At 40.0% G+C, this 20,837-nt stretch overlaps 1 protein-coding gene across 5 annotated transcripts in view; it reads left to right on the plus strand.

Annotated features, from left to right (window-relative positions):
• Positions 1-609: 609 nt before the first annotated feature.
• The window catches only part of nectin1b (nectin cell adhesion molecule 1b), a 189,789-nt gene continuing 169,561 nt past the window's right edge, over positions 610-20,837 (plus strand). For 2 of the 5 annotated variants that reach the window (XM_043264732.1, XM_043264731.1), the window contains exon 1: positions 612-1,385. In XM_043264732.1, the coding sequence (XP_043120667.1) occupies positions 1,331-1,385 (55 nt within the window). In that variant the 5' untranslated portion in view covers positions 612-1,330. Of the gene's footprint in view, positions 1,386-20,837 lie in introns of all 5 variants that reach the window. The other 3 variants (XM_043264728.1, XM_043264733.1, XM_043264730.1) reach the window with 3 other exon arrangements.

A 20,837-nucleotide genomic window follows, 5' to 3' on the forward strand; every position in this document is an offset into this window, starting at 1 on the left:
CCCACATCAGTGTTGCCAGATCTCAATCTGTAAAACATACAGTAACCCCCCATACCCCCATCTACTTTTCTCTCTCCGATATTATGGATCATTGTAAGTAGCTTTATTTATTTTATTTAATGTATTGTATTGCAGAAAATAATTAATGCATTTGTAAGAGAGTGAGACTGGACGAGAGGGACGTCCATCACGTTGCTGCTACGCACAGCTGCGCTTATGCCCTGGCAAGTTGCGTTGAAGGAAGTCACGCTGAATATGAATGATTTCCAGTAAATTGCTTGGGTTCTTCTAGTCCCCGTCAGTGCGAACACGCTTAAAACGTGTCAACGGTGGAAACGAACTTGCTTAATTAACACATTGCATTCAGTGTGCGTAAAAAAAAAAAAGTCAGCGGGTATATTTGACTGCCGTTATTTGTGTACCGGCAAAACTTCAGAAACCCGCTTGTGTTGTGGAGATAATCCACAAATGCTTGTAGACCACCGCTGCTGACACTAAAACAAGCACAGGGACGCTTATTATACACGGACATGGCAACAATGGACTAAATCCTCCTACTCGCGCTTCGAGATAGTTTAAGCCCCGCCCCTTTCTGACGTCACCCTGATTCGGATCTCTGCTCGCGCTTGTATCAGCTACACTAGAACAGTTCAGGTTGTGGCAGCAGTGCCCGAAGTGCGCCAAACAACGGAATTGTTGCCATATTCTGGAAAACCAGACCGTTTTCTCGGGGGGAAAAAAATCACTCGGAACAGATTTCGCGTCCGTTGAAACATCTTCAGCACCCAACAAAAATAATCTGATAATCCCCAGACTCCCAAACTGAGGGAACAGACCGGGACCGTTGGGACTTCTAGGACGTATTCCGGTTACTACTGCGCAAAAAAAGTACAGAAGAATCTTATTATACGTACTTGTGCTGTGGAGCGAACGGATCGGATGCGTTAAACGCCCCGTTATCCAGGGCACTGTTATTAAGCTTCTGTTTTGAGGGGGTCGAAGAGCCGCACTGGATTCAACGCTTGGGATGCGGGATCCCTGAACTTATCTGCTTCTTATCCGCCTCGTCGAGCGGACTTTTCATCTGCAGAATCGCAGAGAGCCGATGAGCATCTTGTCATTCGGGCTTTGGATTTGATACAGATTCCCGGCTGTGCTAAACTCTTCTCGCAGACGTTGCACCGAATGCAGTTTCATTAACAGTTGACTTTCTGCCGTGTAGCAAAGGGTGGGCAGAAGTGGGATTGTGTTGAAGTTGCATGAATCACCGGATCGCTCTTTGCAGATCGCGATATCAGATCGGATATTTGGCGCAAGGCGGCGAAGCGCGATGGCGATGTTGGCGACTTTTTGGATAGTCCTGCTGGTCGCGTTAAACGCTCCAGGTAAGCCCGTTGCTCTCCGTTCAAGGATGTCTCTCTCTGGTCGGATACGCGCTTTTTGTTATCTGTCGGATCGGGCGTCTCAAAAAGACTCTGTGCGACAACTGTGCGAATTTAACTTAAACCATCCGATGATAAAGTGTTGCCGTGATTAAGATAAACGAACTCGAAGTGAACGCGTAAGATGCAGGCAGATGGCGATAGTGATGCTGCGCTGGAATATGTGAGCTTGCTTGTTAGTTGTGAATTATTGGAGAGCCCAGGTGAGAGGGCGCAGGGAGATCAGCGAATTAGCTTTAGAGAAATAGAGGGTATTCACGTTTGCATGCAAATTATTTATTTGAATATTAGTCTTTGACGGTATCGTTTGACGCCGGATGTGAAACGAAGACGGATCAAGTAACCCGAAGCGATGAATCGTTCACTTTACAAATTGATAATGAAATACCTGCTGCTTTTGCTGTTTCATCAACATTTTGTGTCAGGTGTTTACTGTTATAAATAAACAAACAAACAGACAATTGAAAAAAGCCTTGGTCAGCACTAAAATACACGTTTTTATTTAAAATATTAGAATACTCGATACTTTTATTATATAAATAATAAAATAAATACAACCTCTGGCATAATCTTTTATCATTGTTTCTTATATTGATAATAAATCAGCTATTACCAGGGGATGCGTCCTCTGTATTACCTTTATTTGTCGCCATTGGTCTATAAAGTGAATATTAAGCAAGCATTAACTTTTTTTTTTTTAACTCAAAACTTAATAGACACATTTTTGCAAGTTACAGGCAAACATTTTACCATTTACGATAGCTGCATTTCCTTTTTCTCCCGTGACTCAACATTCTAATTATTTATTTTGTAATAACCAATTTGTGCTGGCAATTAATGCAGTGCGTAATGTTCTAAGGTGCAGCAGCTATTGTTGTAGTCAAGTATGGGTTGCAATTAGCGAGCTTTCTCTTGGCTGCCAGATTAAAGCACTTGCTTTTTTTTGTCTGCGATTGATATATATGGGTGTGACTGTTCTGTGAAGATCAGAGACGCTGTCTCCCCTCGTTCATCACCTCTACCTGAACCTTCCTTCCTGTAAAACAAATGCATCGCGGTGACACAATAACCTGATTTAAACAGACAGTCCCTCTTTAAAAAAGCATCCTGTTCCTTTATCAGCAAGAATATTCAATTCATGTGCGTTCCCCAGAGTCTCTGACAGTGCCGCTACTGGCCCCTGCGTTAGGTGTCTTTTAATAAACTGCTCTTGAGAGTATATTTTCCAATCAATACTGCACTGCTGACCTCTAATGTTGTAAACAAACCGTCTGATGTATTGGCTGGTCTTAGAACGCATCTCTGGCCTGCCCCCAGTGGCTCTGTAGAGAAAGTTAAGCCAGTGAAAACAGCTGTTTGGGGTCAGCTGAGTGAAAAGCTTATGTGATAACCCTTGAACTTCCTTTCATTGGGTGATTTTTTTTTTTTCCTTGCATCGTCTCTCTTTGCCACTCTTAAGTGATGGAGACTTGATCAAAGCATTGAAAAATCAAACATTTCAATGTTATTCTGCTTCTGCTGCTCTTTGGAGGAAAGAACGCCGCAAAAAATTTCGCAAGGCTCACTGAAATCCTAGCTCTTACCGTAAGGAGATGATTTTATCGCTAAGCTTTTGTGTAATATATGGCACCTTGTACAGTTGCAAATATCTTAGCTTGAACATGTTGCCTTTGGCGCGACTCCAGAAACAGAACAGCTTTTTTTTGAACCACACGGTGGCCAAATGTTTGTGCGTCTCTAAGGCTGCTTTCAAATTCAGTTCCTGTAGACTTTTGTCATGTGATCTAAACTTGCATGGCAAGATGATGCAGGATCTAGATCTGGATTCGTGCCCAAGCAAAATTGTCGATGGTAGCACGCAGTATTAAAAGAGTCAGCAAATTTGAGCATTCGTTCCTGTGGGTAAGGGATGACTTCACAAAGAATTCTCTGGCTCGCGTTTCCCACCGTTAACAATGACGGCTAACTTAACAGAGCAAAATATTTCACCTTCTTGACATTAATGACAGAACTATTAATTTCTTCCCAGTCTATAACTTCAAAGTCGTACAGAATAAAATCCCAGGGCAAAGTAAAAATATAAGATCTGTTCAGACAAGATCCTTGAGCAAACAAACCCAAGCATGCCCTGTTGACAAGACACCTTGCAAATCTAAATGATATACACAACCCAGGCACACTGAACACATCCCTCTTTGTTCACCTCTGCGCAGTGTTTACTAGACACTTGCCATGCAATTAACAGCTGTAATGGGGTCCTAGAAGACATCTGGTTATTGTTTCTCCTTCTAAAGCAAAGCAATCACTCAGCATAAATCAACTCTACGTGCGCATGTACATGTCAGAGCTGGCAGGGATGCCCTCCGTCTGCGTTCGCAAACACGTGCATGCTTAACACTGCTTCGAAGTCGAGGAAAATAATAAAACGTAATGAATTATATGGTGATTCGACGCCCAAAGCTCTTCCATCGAAAAGCACGTGCAGACGGGTTGTAATGTATCATCTTATCTGCTATGAGATTTAAGCCCCCTTTTTGCCGAGTTGGAACCCGCCACACTAATCTATTAATAGGGCAATTTGGATCCTGTTGATTGTAATGTGGCCCCAGAAGTCCATCGGGTGTGCTGATGTATTGATAATGCCTGAAATGGCTCAGCAGTTGGACAGATCGATCAATAGATCGACGCTTTATAAACCCGCAAGTATTTTTAAAAGCACCGTTCACCCAAAAATGAAGATTCTGACGCAATTTACTGACCCTCGTGCCATTAGGAACATGTACAGCTTACTTCTTTTTGATAAAACATAATGGGCAGTGGTCATGACTGGTTGCCTACGTTTTCAAAACGTGTTCTTTTTTGTTCAGCAAGCAAATCTTGCATGTATGGAATGACATGAGGGCGAGTAAATGATTTTGGGCGAACTGTCCCTTTTGCTTTGTTTATAGGGCTCTTCTACTTTAACATGATGGTTTTCTTCCAGGAATACATAAAAATGTTACTGTAAAGCATGAATTTCACCATCACTTGCTGGGCTGTGATACGGCGTGCCTGTGTTGTAATTCCCCTTGTTCATATAAAAACACATCTAAATCTTCTTTGTGGCTAAAATTCATTCAACAATGTTAAAAGATGGAAGAGAAGAGTAATGGAACGGACCGTGCCGTTTGATAGTGAATACATGACTTACAACTCTCCCTTTAGAGTAAAACAGATGCTACATGGATAATTTCTTCTAACCTCCAGTGTTTGGCGAACTATCATTGATTCGTAAATCATCATTTCCTCCGGCGATACCTTTTTAGCAATACTTTTTCTGTTTACGGAATGGAAAACTTTTTAACGCTTCAGAAATAAGCATTCATCATGGTTTGGCCCAGTTTAAAGAGTATTTCACAGAGGAGCTCTGATCTATACCTTAATTATTTGAACCCACCGCAAACATCAATTTTACTAAGAGGGCTGGTTCAAGGTGAAATACCCAGGAAAGTGGTTTGTGAGTGCGTGTTGCAATCAGTCGAGTTAATCCAGGGTAGAAAAATGGCTGAATGCCAAAAATGCTTTTCACCTGTTTTTAAAGCACTTTCGGCGACTGCATGCGCAATTTGAAAGGCGGTTTTATCAGTGAAATGTATATATTAAATATGTACAATATAGATGCCACTGCATTCTTTTATTGCGATATTCATTCTATGATTGATGCAAATACAAACGGCAAGTTCCGGACACATCAGTCAGTACTGAATTGCTGATCAAGAACGGATTCAATCAACGTTTTCTTATAAATAAGAAGGGAAGAGCACAGTCATTTTTTTTTATTTCTCTTTACTTTGAAAAAATGTGCACTGATGAAATGTTCAAAATTGTGAATAGGATAAAAAATGAATAGGGTCAGTTCTGATTTCAGGTCGACTTTAATATTTTACTAACCAGAACGCCACAGAATGGAACAAATACCCGGTTGGCCTTGTTACCCACGAGTCCCCTTTCTGCAGAACACGACAGCTGATTCTGTGCGTTCTGCTCTTTGATCACAAAGTCTTGCCTGATTTGTGTAGAGATGATCCTGTGGTTCATGTAAAAGATCAGGATTATTTTCCTGGCTGGAGGAATCATGTTTGAATTTTGTTTGAAGTGGTTCAATCAAGAGAGAGAAGAAGAACATCTTGTGATATTCCCCCCTTGCATGTTTTGATTATCCCATTGACTGTGAAAGCCATATTTGAGTGGCATTTTTAATTTGTGAGTTTTGCCAACGTTCTCTAAATTGCTGCGATGAGCAATATCAGATCGCCCGGGGTCTTTCACGGATGTGCACGAGAAAGATTACAAATTCGTAAAAGAGTTCAGCGAGGGGAAAATATATGTCGTTCGCTGCAAAAGCTCGGCTCTCTTTCACGTCAAATGGCTTTACGCTTTTCTTTATGTGCAACGATAGGAATTTGGTCATTCAGGTTGAGGTCAAAAGGTGAGCCTATTAATGTCAGCCTGCTTTGAAGGTCTAAGTGATATACAAGCTGTTGTGACCCCAACAATAGATGGCTTAAATGGCAAACGAGTGTGTGTGTGTGTGTGTGTGTGTGTGTGTGTGTGTGTGTGGGTGCGAGTAAAACCATCACTTGTTCCACTCCACCCATGAGAAACTAGGGTAAATTCAGACAGATGGTTAACACTCCTCAATTGTATTTCCAAATGTGTTGAAAATCTGTTTTATTCCCAAGTAAAATGTTCATTACTTTTGCATTAGGTTACTCGCTTTGACGTGAGTCCCATAGCATTTTAAACCATTTTCAGTTCACATCAGAATATATTATGTAAGCATGAACTGAAATGGTTTGGGTGAAAGACCTGATTTTAGCAGTTTCAGTCACGCTTTGATGCCGTTTAACACTTATAACCTCTTTTTTTGACTGTGTTTAACAATGAGGTGCATTAAAAAGCCACTTTCTATTTATTGATCTGTCAGCACGCCCATTCATTGAACTGGAGTTTAGTCATGCATTTTAAATGACTTAAGATGACAGTTTTATTTATTTATCATCCTACCAAGAGAATTGTTATTTCTCCCAGTAACCTTCATTTCATATGCTCTATGCAAACTGTTGTTTTATTTGATTAAAAGTGTCCTTGTTCAGTGTTAAACATTCTTCTCTTAGATCCTGTACTGAAGTTCAGGCTGTTTGCTCTATTCAAACCCTGCAAACTTGTTAAAGATGCCGAATCCTTTGTACACACAATTTTAAGTCATCCTAGGTGAGTTCCCAATGGCAAGGCTGCCTTCTAAGGAAGCTTTATGAAGAAGCACTCCCATAACGGCGATGTGCAAGCATACACAAAATGGGTTTGGTATTAAAAAAGTATTTTTCCAAAACAATTGTTTTGTGCATTTCATTTGTAGCGCATCGTATTTCTAATTACATCTCCCATGAAGATGTCCTAATCATTCACTTACAAGGATCAGTTTCAGTTAGTAGCAGTTTTGGAACAGAGCCATTTGTATTGCTATCTGGGTAAATATAGCTTTTAATTACTGAAGTGTAAAACAAAGTAAGTTGTGATTTACAGGTGAGAGAGCAGCTTATCATGTACCCCTCATCATCAAGCAGCAGTGATCTATGGGGTCTGCCCAGCCATTCCTGAAATTAACAGTGTAGAAAGCTATTAACATGAACCGTAGTCCACAGCGGTGCTTGAGATGAAATTGACTGTGCCAAAACAGCAGCAGCATACTCGATCCACTCGGCTTCAGTGAGCAGAATACATTGTCTGCGCAAATGTAAGAGATCACAATAAAAACTTCACTCAAATACGTCACGTTAGTCGTCTGCGCTTGTGTTCTGTGTTATAGCTGTGTCGATAGCTCCTTGCCTCCAGTCCTTCATCATAATGAGAATATGGTCAGAAAGGTGAGGTTTTTACAGCAGAGTATACATGAAATTGCCGTTTGTCAGTGGCAACACTTTTGAATTCTTCAGATACACTGGAAAAAAGAGCAGTTTTAGATCTGAAGAGCTGAAAATGCTAATGAAAAGTGATGCGTGGATGGGTTTTCCAAAAACTCGATTTCTGTCATGGTCCAGGATTCTGATAAATTTTATCATCTCTCGTCCCGATTCGGTCTCCCATTGTGCAAGGCGTCACACAAACTTTGAAGGTGGAAATGACTGATTTTAAAACATGCACTGTGTTTAGAATTGTTTTTTGCGAATGGCCGTATTTATGAAGACTAATTACTACAATACATTTAACATATTATTGGAAACATTCATTCGAGGATTAGATATACAGTACATATTGCATTTCTGCTTGCCTTTCATCTTTGGGGGAAAAAAAAACAACTATATACACTATGTGTTTTGTTGCCAGAAAGCCAGAAATTTTGTTACTTGCTGTTTTTGCACCATTTGTGAAATTTACCAGTAGGTTATGTGTGAACACCGTGATAGATAGATAGATAGATGGATGGATGGATGCGTTTCTGACAAACCCGGAAATGCAGGTGCTTGTTGTGTTGTATGAGCCGCCCCACTCCTCGCTTCCTTTCCCATTGCTGTTTAATTGTGGTGTATTGTGCGATCTGGGTATGAGGGAGGCTGGGAAGGCCTGTGCGGTATATTCCCTCATATAGATCATCGCCTTTCAGACTGGTTAAAGCGATTTCCTCAACTCCAAATGCTCATCTTAGTTGGATTAAACATTTTGGGGAAATGAACACTTCCAATGATGGATGAGCATCAAGCCCAGAAATGCAATTATTCAGAATGTGAATTTGTCTAGCTCTGAAATGTAATCCAAGTAATAACTTGGCACCATGCAAACTTGATTCTGCAAAATTTGAATAATTTTGCTTCCAGGCACCTTTGGTACTGTTTACCCACTAGGCTTGTTGCTTATTGGTGCTTAACTAAAAAAACTAGCTGCGGAGGTTCTGGCATCTCGGATTTACTTCAAGTAGTTGCTCCCGTTTTTTGTTTTTGTAATATTTGCTGTATGCAAAGTGTAACATTTGACTGTGTCGTTTACTATCGTAGCCAAAACCACTTTTCTTAATTAGCTGTTTCTTTACACATGTTTACAATTGGCTAGATCACACTGAAACTGACCCAAATGGTCCACAGTTTCATGTCTTTGAGTGGATTGGCTTGTTGCATACGCCTGTAATTTCCAGATGGGGATGTGTTCTTATTTGAAGTGGATCTTTTAAAAAAAAACAAAAAACAGATGAAGCAGGGTCATAAAAGACGACGCTGATCAGAAGCAGGTGTCTCCCAAAGGGTCATGGAGCTTGTAAGGGTGAAAAACCTGCAGAACTCATCAACCAAACCTCAATAAGTGCTGCTTTACCCCAAGAGGTCGCAGGACAAGTCTTTTATTGCATGTCTTTCTGTCTGTTTGTCTGTCCTCCTTGGAGAGGGATAGTCATAACTGTCTGACAATGACACATGGCACTGCGTTTGGCGGGGGCCGCTCACCGGATGGAGTTCTGCTGTGAAAGTGATTATACAGACATTTGGGTTGGATGGTTAAACATTAGCATGCAGATGAGAGCTCCATCCAATTCCCTCGGAGTAGCTGGGTTTATTCGGTACTGGGGTGATGCATGGAAAGCCGCCCCGAGCTAAGGAAGAACAGTGAGAGTGACAGCCAAATAATATTACTATGGTGAATTTACCTCATGGACCACTGCTAGCAACCCCTGCAGACTGTTAATGCAGCATTTGAAATGCCGGTTGGAACTCCTGCGTTGTGCGCAGTGGGAATTTTGATGCAAGCACAATTAATTTAGCGTCTTATTAATACGGGTTTGTCATTTTCACAAAAAAACCTCTTATTCCTTAGCCACTAGTGGTCACCCGATATATCGCCAATGCTGATATTTAGCATTTATCAGTAATCGGCATCAACTGATAAATGTTTCTGATTGGCCAGTGCGTTCGAGACGGTTTTTATTTTGACGGCGCTGAGAGAGGCACTTTAAAATTATTAGCAATAGAACAACAACAGTATAATACTATCTCAGTTGCGTTCAGCATTCGAAAAATAAGCAGTAATATAATTTAAACAAATATTTCAATGACTAATGAACATTTCAATTCACACAACTTAGTCCGTGACGTTTGCTTGTGTATCCCGATCGTGTGTTCTCTGCGTGACAGTCTGTGTGAATTAAAACGCTGACGGGAGCAGAATCATTGGCCTTCAAAAGAAACATATCGGTTGACCGCTAGTAACCGCCTATAATCCAGTTTAAACAAATGCTGTCTGTGCGTTTTTGTCATTCTTCACAATACAAAAATATGTTTAAAAAAATATGAGATTTATTTACGTTACATTTATGAGAAATATCTGCGTATTGTTTTAAAAAGATACCGTTACTTTTTTTTTTATTTAAGTGCATTTTGTCTATAAAAAAATAAGACAAATAAATCATTAATTATACACTCTCTGAATGCAAGTATCTAGTCAAAATAAAATATTTATTGTTGCTTCTCAATTATGTTTTTCAGAATTAAGCGACTCTTAGTGTATGTTTTGCACTTTTTCCCCTTTTTTCCCCTGCACTGCAAGAAAAAAGAATATTAAAATGGCCTATTAAAACGGTATTTATCTACTTTTGGCGTTTGAAAGTCTCACATTGAGCGTCGCGGTAAAGTGCAACAGATTATCATAGTCTGCTGAATCCTCGGTTTACAACCAGCCAAGAAGACGTGACATTTGCATATTTTGAAATTTTGAAATATTTTTCTTTTCATCCGGAAGTCTCTTGGTGATACATACATGGTTTTTCTTAAAAAGCAGTTTCCTTTTGTAATGCAAATGTGTCGCATCCGCAGGACTTGAGTCTGTAGTGCACATTTAGGCGGTGCTGCGCGGCTCTGTCTAGATGTGGCGTAGCCGCTCGATGGTGAATTAAACATGAGTGAGAGCTCCTGATCTAAATAATGGAGTGGATGTGACAGCACAGAGTGTTTCTGCACCGCACAGCTGACTGCACAAATAACACTAAAAACAGAGTAAGTGCTAAATTAGCACACATGCGCACACACACGCAAGCTCGTCCTCTTTCTTTTTGTTTGTGGAGGGTCTTTGGGTAGGTCTGCGGAGCGTGGTAGTGGCATTGGGTTTTTAGCATCGTGCTGACCCGAAAGAGAACCTTTAGCCTCAGCGCTCTTGTGACGTCTCAGTTCAGAATGCATTTGTCTGCGTGCACCTGCGACCGTCTCTGCGCGTATGCATGGGCCACTGCTACACACACTTGTTTTCCAGGTCCCTGATCACACGCACCTCTCCCTCCCAATCCGTCCAAATGGAGTTCTTGTTTTATCTGCAAAGCGCAGCTGCAATTTTCTGCTTCAAACCCCTGAAAATCCTGTTCTGTTTCGAGTCGAAATGCTTGAATCAGCTGACAAAAGAAAAAGGAAATCAATAAATGGGGGCCAATCTTGCTTGTGCTGTTCTGATTTGGTATTAATCTGATTTAGTGATTCTCATCTCGATTTAGAGATTAAATAGTTAAGCCCACCCATCCTCCCACCCTTGGTTTTCCACTCACTGAACAGATACTTCAGCTGTATTACTGCAGTGTTTCCCCTCCTCCTTCTGTTGGCTTCTTTTATTTTCTATCTCCTTTTTCTTGCAGAATTTCCAGAATTGGCTCCTTTTCAATTTATAACTAGGAATTTGAATTGAATTGGCCACAGGATGGTGAATTAGAATGGCAGGAAAATGAATTGCAACTGAATGAATTTTCATTAGTCCAGTATTCATCAGATAATTGTGATTAATTATGGCTGTTTATTCCCTGAAATGCAGAATATGAGACCACTATTAATTGTATTAATTTCAATTTATATTGCTACCATAAAAACAATGCGTTTTTTTTATTTATTATTTATTTTGGTCACGCTCTGTTTTAAGGTCTTATTTTCGCTATTATTAAATCATATGGCTTTTGCCTCAATAAATTATTCAGTAAATTAGTAAGGTAGTTGTTAAATTTAGGTATTGGGTAGGATTAGGGATGTAGAATATGGTCATGAAGAATACATGCTTCATATTTACTAGTAAACAGCCAATATGTTAATAACAGGCACGTTAACAATCAGTTGGTTAATAGCGAGGATCGGTTCCTATACTGAAGTTCAAACCTTTTGCTCATTTCTAGGTTTGAATCGGATTTGTAGTTCAGCATCCTGACTGCTCAGTCATTTCAAATTCAGGAATTGAATTTGAATTCTCAGTGCATTCTCTATTCGGCTGTGAATGGTTCACAACCCCGGCTGTGTCATTCATGGATCAGCTCATTAGGATTCCTCATTTAAATGGAATCCTCTCAGAGATCGGCCTAAATAATCCCCCCATTTCTCTCTCTGTTCTGTCAGCCGCTATCATTTCTCTCTCTCTCTCTACATGAAAGTGTGAACTTTGCTCAAAGTCATGGTCATCACAAGATTTGACGGTTTGGGGTGCCAGGCCGCCCATGGCTAGTAAATGACTAATCTAGGCCACTGCGTCCACTGTTGTTAACTTCTAGATAAAAAAAAAAAAAAAAAATATATATATATATATATATATATATATATATATATATATATATGTATATATATATATATGTATATATATGTATATATATATATATATATATATATATATATATATATATATATATATATATATATGTATATATATATATATATATATATATATATATGTATATATATATATATATATATATATATATATATATATGTATATATATATATATGACTTAGAATATTTTCTTTCATGTATGGAAGTCTTTAGTCTTCCTAAATGAGAAAAGTCAACTCAAATTAGAGCAACATTATTAGTTAGGATGATTTCTCTATGTGGGTCTCTATGATACATTAGGGGTGCAAGCTATGACAAGTGATTATAGCATTTTTTTTTATCGTCCGTTTGATTAGACCAAAACTGGAAGCAGATAATATTCTGCTTAATATTTTATTCAAACAGTATTCTTTTTTTCTATGCCAAAAAACCAAACAGTGATCCATCATTGCTAATTTACCTTACAATGTTTAGATTTTAATTGAAACATGATATTGTAGATCAGAGATTGGGAGTGAAAAAAAGCTGATTATCGTAAACATTCACTTAACATAAAAAAATATATATATATATATATATATATATATATATATATATATATATATATATATATATATATATATATATATATATATATATATATATATATATATATAATCAGTCCAAATAATTAAACATTCTAATGACACTATTTTATTGTATTACTAGAATATTAGAATATAATCCTACCCAATACCTAAACTTAACAACTATCTTACTGACTATTAATAAGCTGAAAACTAGGAATTTATTGAGGGAAAAGTCATAGTTAATAGTAAATAAGTGTTCTCTATTCTAAAGTGTTACCATCTGCACATTTTATCTAATTTGCATAATACAGTTAAGGTTTATGTTTACAAGAACATTTGGAAAAAGGGAAAATGTATTATTGTATATTTATCAGTATTGGACAGATTCCTGTATCACTGCTTCTCAATAATAGATATATTTATGAGGAGTGTAGGAGTGCTTTACAGTTGTCTATCAAATGCCTATGTAAGGGTTTCTGTTGAGTCTTTATCAAGTCTTCCACTTCACAGGCTCCATACGAGATAAACCAGTGAGGGCTCTGCTGAGAGGCATCCAGCAGGGGTAATGGTGTCACGCTAGAGAAGTGGGGCGGTTAGTCAGAGCACTGATCTGGGATTGAGCGATTGGATAATTCCAGGCCTTCCGTTGAAATCCTGTGTATGCCTCTGAAATAAAATAGATCAGATTCTCACACATGTATGCACACACACACACACAGGCTCCTCAGACTGAACAAGTCAATTTACTACAGGCAGCTGGGCCGATGTGCCTCCATTAAAAGAGACATGCACTGGTGATTACTGGCCTGCGCAAAAGCGTCAGTCAGGGGAATAGAGAGGAGGAATTCTGTGAATATGGCTGCAGTTTTCCTGCCTGTTCTTTCTTTAAGGGGTCAGTAAGTCTACAGGCCCTGTATTGGATGGATGTTTGAGTGAGTATGTTTGAGCATGTTTTTGTAGTTGGCAAATAAAGATCAGATAAAGGGAAGACGAGGATCTAGTAATTAGTTATGTATAAAAATGTTATATTGTGGATTTGGAATTTGTTCAATGTAAACCAAACTGTAACAAAGAAGTCAAGCATCAGTAGAAAAAAACACATGAATTGTAGACAGATTCAAAATAGTTATGCATTCTAAATCCTGATCAGTAGAGCTACATTCGAAGAAACTATAAAGTAGTGATGTGCGCACCACACAGTGATTATATGAACGTCACAATTTCATCATTTGGAGATCCCCAGTTAAGCATTGCGCAGATAGGCAGAGATACACAAGTGTTTGTTTGGTGGATTAATTGTTTGCCTTTTAAATGAGTTTTGATAGTTACTTGTTTAATATTTCCAGGATGCAGACTTGTTAGGAGTGCATACTGTGGTTCAAAGCAACAGTATAGTTGTTGTAAGAAAGGTAGGGGAAATGGATCTGCTTTAGAAAACAAAAACAGGCTTTAGTTATCCTGCTTGGCAGTGCACGTCTGCTCCCACTGCGTCCCGCTAAGACTCTACACTGACTCAGGCAAGTGCTCGGATAGACCAGCCTAAGATCAATATCTTCTCAGCTATCTCCAACTGTTCTGAAATCCCAATCCAGCTACCGATTGAGATGTAAAATTTGGAGGTGAGAGAACTTTCTCTCTCGTATCTGCTATGGCCAAAGATCCAGATCCTTGTTTATTGGAAGGCTGTCTTTTTGCATTACTTGCTCAGAATTGGAGTGAACTTTTCATTCATGCTGGAATTGTTCTGATTGGCAAGACAGGTAGAGATATAGACAGTTGCAGAGTGAGGGAAGAAGATAAACCTAGAGATGGCTTGCTGTTTTGGCATTGATCCTGTTCTGGCCTGGCAGGCTCTGATGCCAGAGTAACTAATGTAGTCTGATATTGATTCACCAGTTTCAGGCATGGCTGCACATCTCCATGTCGCTGCTTCGTTTAAAGAGGGAAAATTTTGGCCCAAATGCACCCACACATCCGCCACCATTCTAGCACTTTATGTGTTTCACATGTCTATAGTGGATTCACATCACTTTTCACTTTATTGTGTATAGGGTGTCAGTGTAGCTCTGCAATAAACTTCTACTGATTTTTTTTTTACATCATATAATTAACAATCTTTATGCAAAGTGCACCTGTAATGCCTCAAAATGCTGTCTACGTAGGCAGCTCACTAGATGTTGGAACTAAACTTGTGAGTGTAAGTGACAGATGGAAAGAAAAAAAATAGAAAGAAAAAGAGAGAAGCTTATGGATTTCATCCTTTCCTGTGGTAGAGAAGGGACAGAGAGAGGGTGAGAAATAATGGAGAGAGGTGTTAAAAATGAGGAAGAATATTCTGTTCAGGCATTGTGATGGCCACACTAATGGAACACACTGCTGATATATTCCACGGCTCAAATTCACTACCCCAACATAGTCATTCAATCCTGTCTTGCTCCAGGCAGTTCTTACTTTTGCCCCAGGGGTGACTCTTTGTCCCCGAGCGCATTATAAAGCCTGCTGCCTCACCTGTGATTAAATCACCTGAGTGCCACCTGCGACAGGGTGTGGTTCCTTTCTTTCACAATAATAGTGCATGTCCCCAGTGTCTGAGAAGGCAGTGTGCATTGACATTAAAAGCCATGAAATCTGATCTAGTGGATCATTTTATTGCAAGGTGAATGTGTGATGTAGATAAATGCCCCAAGTAAAAGAGAGGTGCATTCGTCATATTGCCGTAGTTACAATGAATGATTGTTTAAGAAATTGAAAATCCACATCATAATTGTGTGGTTGTATGTGAAGTGTAGTACGTTGGCATGTTTTCATGTATCAGGGGTGGCCTATGTATCTGATCATGGTTGTAGTCTTGGCTGGTATAAGGTTACTGAATCAATCTCCTTGAAAAGAATATTCATCTTCATCTTTGTGCTCATGAGCAAAACATTTAACTCCAGTTTGCTCTGTGGGGCTTTTTCATGTCCAGTTCCAGGTGCTTTGTCATTGTACTAAAGTTATGGAAACAAACTCTAAAATTGGCGACAAGGAAATGCATGCTTGCATCTGCACAGGTGGAGGACTGGCACTCCTAGAGCAGAACAACCAGGCATGGTTCCTCTCCCTAAGGATAAGCCAAAGAAACAATATTCTCCCTCCTCCAAAACCCTTTCACCTCGTTCTCACAGTGGATCCACCCTTGCTCCTCCCTTTCGCACCTTCTGAGAGCAACTGTGCCAGGAGAGCTGAATGGGAGGTTAATCTCTGGCTCGTTTCTTGAGGCGTTGCGCGGTTGGTTTAGCTGTGGCATCAGCCAGTATGGAAGCCACAAAAAGCTGTGGAGCCAGTTAACATGGGGAGCCAAGTTCTTGTTGTGCTTCAGTCTGTGCCAAGAGTTATATCTGACTAGGGAGAGGGAGGGGCATTTATTCATACAAGCTAAATAATCCACCTCCCAACAACATGCACATAGCCAGAGACAATGTAGCATAGCACCCTGTTATGCCTATGGATTCTGATTCTATTCTTCCAGCAGTGTCTGTAGAGGTTAAAGAGAGTAAGAGGCAAAGTTTTCCTTGCCACAAAGAACTTTGGTGCCGCCACTGTTTTCTTCTCTCCAAATTCAAATAGATCATTTGTGCTCTCACTTGTGTTGTTTGTCTACCCACAGTTGATGGACCGAACTGTTATTTGGTCTGGTTTTTCTGCTAGGAGCCTAGAAACTGCACTCAGGACAGGGCAAAGTGAATCTCACGATGAAAATTAAGCGAAAAAGGAACTTAATACAGTGCCCCATACTGTTCCTATGACTGCAAGAAAAACACCAAGGTCTTGGATGTGACCCATCCATGCTGCCAAGTTCTGAAGTACGCTGTAAAATGACTTAAAGCTAAACGTTTCCTTTGTTAATTCACGGAAAATGAATTCGCTGGGGGGATGGGAGGGGAGGGCTGATCTACAGACATGACCTGTAGGGATGTACTAGGGGTTCTAGAGGATTGTTATACCTCTTAATAGACGCCCGTTACAGGGTTGACCACAGTTCACACTTAGATCGTCTTTCTGGCCCAAGCCATGTTCTTAAGCAGCAAGGGACTTCTGACTGGCTGAAGAACTGTTTAAAGAAAAATATGTTTATAAATTTTCCCTGTGTCATTAATCTTTTTCTCTTTCACTATTTTTTTATGTCTTTCCCCTTGTTTCTCAACTGGGTCGTTTGGACCACAAACCCCTTAAAGTTCCTACAGCAAACACTTGATCTCTGCCACATGTTTAAGCAATATGTATAAATTTATGGATTCATAAAATGATTTGGTCATTAAACTGGCATGCTTAATCTCAGGTTTAGCCTGTGTTTGAATGTAGATATATGAAAGTTCTGGTGGAACCCACCTGGAAAACTCAGAACTTGAATTAGGCCCATGGTGTTAAGGGAGAGCTTCTGTCCCCACCGTTTGTGAATTAACGACTACTAAAAGTAGAAGAAAAAAATGTGGGGGCTGTGCCAGGATGCTGCTCTTGTGGAAGTAATCATGTCAAGTAAAGATGTAGGGGCCGGGAAAGAAGTGGGAAGGGTTAATCCAATTGGCTGGGATTTGGTAGCGTTACTCTCTTCACTAGGGCTCCTGACTTTAGACGTTATCGATAGATCCTCTCTATTTTTTGGGGAATGAGTTCTCAGTGCTTTTTCTCCAGTAGGATCCAAAGCTTTTAAGCCTTGCGCAGTGTTCCTGCTGTGCCTCCGTGATGTGAGGGGGATGGATAGGGCATTTGTTTTTGTTAAGGGAATGGAGAGCTCTTAGAATGAGGGATGGAGTGATGCATGAGTCTGTGTGTGCACAGACGCACACGTCAATCTGTTTATGAGTACGTAAGCGTGCATGTGTATGTGTGTTTATACTGTGGACGTGCAGCAGAGTAGAGTCGGACGCACTCCCCTTGATCCTGACCCACTTTCTCCATCTCTCTCTCTCTCTCTCTCTCTCTCTCTCTCTCTCTCTCTCTCTCTCTCTCTCTCTTTACTCTGCACTCTCCCCCTCTTTAATTGCTGCTCAGCACACTGAGGCCATCTGTTCAGCCAGGGCCAGTCGCCATGGAGATGCTGGGAGGCTTTTCGGATTTGTGACGGCACTGACCAACAGGGAAATAGGGGTCAGGGGTGTGGAGTATGCAGCAGTCATTGGGGCACTAGAACTGTGCCACGACAGTGCCATGCCTGGGATTCCGTCGTAGGATTGGCCAACAGACGTACATACCCTTCTTCTCCTGCTGTTAGCCATTAGCACATTAGCATCTGCATAAATAAACACAGCCACGGTCCTACTTAAACTGACAATTAACATGTGAACCGCATTACTCAAAATGTAATGTTCAGCTACAATGTACAGCGTCATACAGTAGTCAAGCTGTGCGTTTGCTGAAGTACTTATAGAAGTACTTTTTATCTGGCGGTATGTTAAAGTTGCAGTGTGTAATTTTTTTTTTCAAAGTGTATATAATAAGTGAGTACACAATGAATACATTTTCCAAACTGTGTTTTAACATTAAAATTAATCAGTTAATTTGTTCAGATGATGGGTGGATAAAATGACTTGTTATTCCTGGAAAAGCTATGCCTTTTGATAAAGTGGTTAGGTTAGTTGCAACATGTTCAGTTTCTTACTGCCAAAACCAAAATTATTTTATGTTTGAAAAAGCTGTTTCAGTGTCTTTATTTTTGCTGGGCTTTCTAAGGTGAAAATAATGAGTAATTACAAGTTAAGGTGTGAAGTCTAAACCTGATTGCAGTCATTATTAATGATGTGCATAATTTTAGTAATCAGATTTTAAAACGTTCACTGAATCCATCAGGGTTAAAATCTGATTTAAGAAAAATATTTTTATGCATATTTAACATTCCTGTCCAGGACCTCGAACCAGACACCAAGGTTTACTACTTTTAACTGTAGTCATTGCAAGAGATTTAATTCCTGTAGAACGGAAAACGTTAAGTTGACTGACCACACAGAAATATATTTATCAGCCACACAAAAGGCATCTTATACTTTTACCAACCACAGCATGAATAATTCTTCATTTCATGGACAATCCCGATCGAAAGGCAGTGATTTCTCAACCATATGATGCGTTTATTATGGGTCAGCGATACCGTTTGTTTGTTTGTAGACTTGTTTGAGGTTTAATGAGATTGTCTGATCTCTGTGAGTGGAGATTAAGCTGGTCCCTTGTATGAAGACGCCTGTGTGTTTTTTTGCATTGCTTTTTTTCTTTAATTGCCTCCCAGTGACACGCATCACTTGAGTGAGGTGTTAAATACAACACACTCGGTTAATACTCTCCTGCAGTTTCATTTTCCCTGCAAGTCAGAGTCGCCACACCTGCACAGTGATGTGCCGGAGCAGCAGGAAAGCATTAGGCCTCATGCTCACTGCTGCCGTGAAAGATTCAACCATTCTGTGCATTCTCCAGCGACTCTCCCGTTGCTTGCTTTTCTCACTTTCAGCTGCATTTTGATCTATGCCATTTGCAGGCTCAACAATTGTGTGTGCTCGGGTGTGCATGCGGCTCGTGTTCATGCGAATACTTGCAATTAATGATGGCTGTCTTCCTGGAAGCATGTTTTCCTCATGGAATCTTGGATGCATGAAATGAAATACTGAACTTTAGATGATGGATTTGAGTAGCGAATGAATCAGTGTGTGTGTGTATGTATTTTTGCACCATTTAATTATTCTGTGCTTTCTTTCTTCCTGTATTATTGGAATTAGAGTCTATGTTGATTTCGTTATTGGCTGCTCACATTGTATGTAGACCTACGACAGCTTACCAAGCTTCCAGAACATTTCTTCCTGATTCAGTTTTACAGTTCTGCCATTTTGAGCCAATTCTGATCATGTGTATACTATTGAGTTATATAACCTTCCTAATTCTTTCTTCCTACTACCTACAGGGCCTGTCAAAGCCCCCTGTCTTTAACGTCAGTCACCGCATATCAGCTAAAGATTGTTGGCACCATATAACCCTTCGCTCTCGTTGTTCACTAAGAGAGCAAGTACGAACACAGTCTGTCAGAGAAAACAAGACAGTTTTGTCAGTTTCCCACAAGGAAGGCAGCAATATTTGATCCTGGTGAGGGTGGAGCATCTCTGTGCTGCTTTTTTATGTTAATGTTCACAAGGCCTCTAATAATACGAAGTGGCAGGACATATCTGGCGATTGATTTGAGTATTTCGATTGGTTGTAAAGATTAAGGCAACATTCTGCTTGGTCTCATGAATGTGGATCTCTTTTCCATTACAGGGTAAATTCGCTATTTGACTATTTGTACATTATACTGTGTATAGCTTATAGAGTCTATTAGGAGCCAGAACCAGTTGTGTTCATTGTGTTTTATTCCACCTGCGTGACACAACAAATCCAGATGTTTCTGCCCAAGGGTTGTGGAGGTGGGGGGCTGGGTCTCCGGTAGGCCGTACGTGCAAGCATCAGGATTAAAGTTCTCTCTCTCTGAGATTAATCAAGCCAGTGTCTGGGCACAGCAGAGAGAGAAGTGAGTGCAGCCCTTTCAAGCAGGTGTCACCACGATTAGCATGGGCTGTAATTAACGCTTCTGCGTTTCAAGCTTGTCCTTATTGTCTTTGTCACTTAAAAAGTTAGTGTATGTGTGTGCATATGTTTGTTTGGACTTTTAAAACTCATTGGAACGAAACTTCTTGTTGTACACATTTCAGCAGGGTTTCGCTGAGCCGGCTGTGTGTAATGATTTCAGAGATGAAGCAGAGATTGAGAGAATTGCAACCGCCGGCCCATTGCCCAGGTCTTGATTGCGTGTTGATTTGGGGCCATGTTGAAACGTTGCTGTAATTTATGTGATACTCTGGAGTATTTGCTGACTCTGTGGTTGTATGATCTTGATTTGATACGGTACGTGTGTTTGTGTGTGTCTGTGCGACTAGATGAGTGAGTAAGTGTGGGTGTACTTGGGCCGTGATTTGTTTAATATATTCTCCTTAACCGCATGAGAGGAAAATCTCAGAGGAAACTTTTACTGCTCAGTGTTTACTTTGTCATAGCACAAGATTCCTTATGTAGTTTTCGGTTAAGTGTTCATTTAGGAATCAATTTTGTTTCAAAGGTTTCTATTGAAATTCCCTGGTAGAAATAAAACTAGAAACCATGTCACTTGCTGATATACAGTCAGATTATAGAGTTATGTTGTGGTTATCATAGCGCAGATTGTTTGAAGAATCTGATGAAAAGT

The sequence above is a fragment of the Puntigrus tetrazona genome, chromosome 18 (assembly GCF_018831695.1).
Source record: "Puntigrus tetrazona isolate hp1 chromosome 18, ASM1883169v1, whole genome shotgun sequence".
Classification (NCBI taxonomy): domain Eukaryota; kingdom Metazoa; phylum Chordata; class Actinopteri; order Cypriniformes; family Cyprinidae; genus Puntigrus; species Puntigrus tetrazona.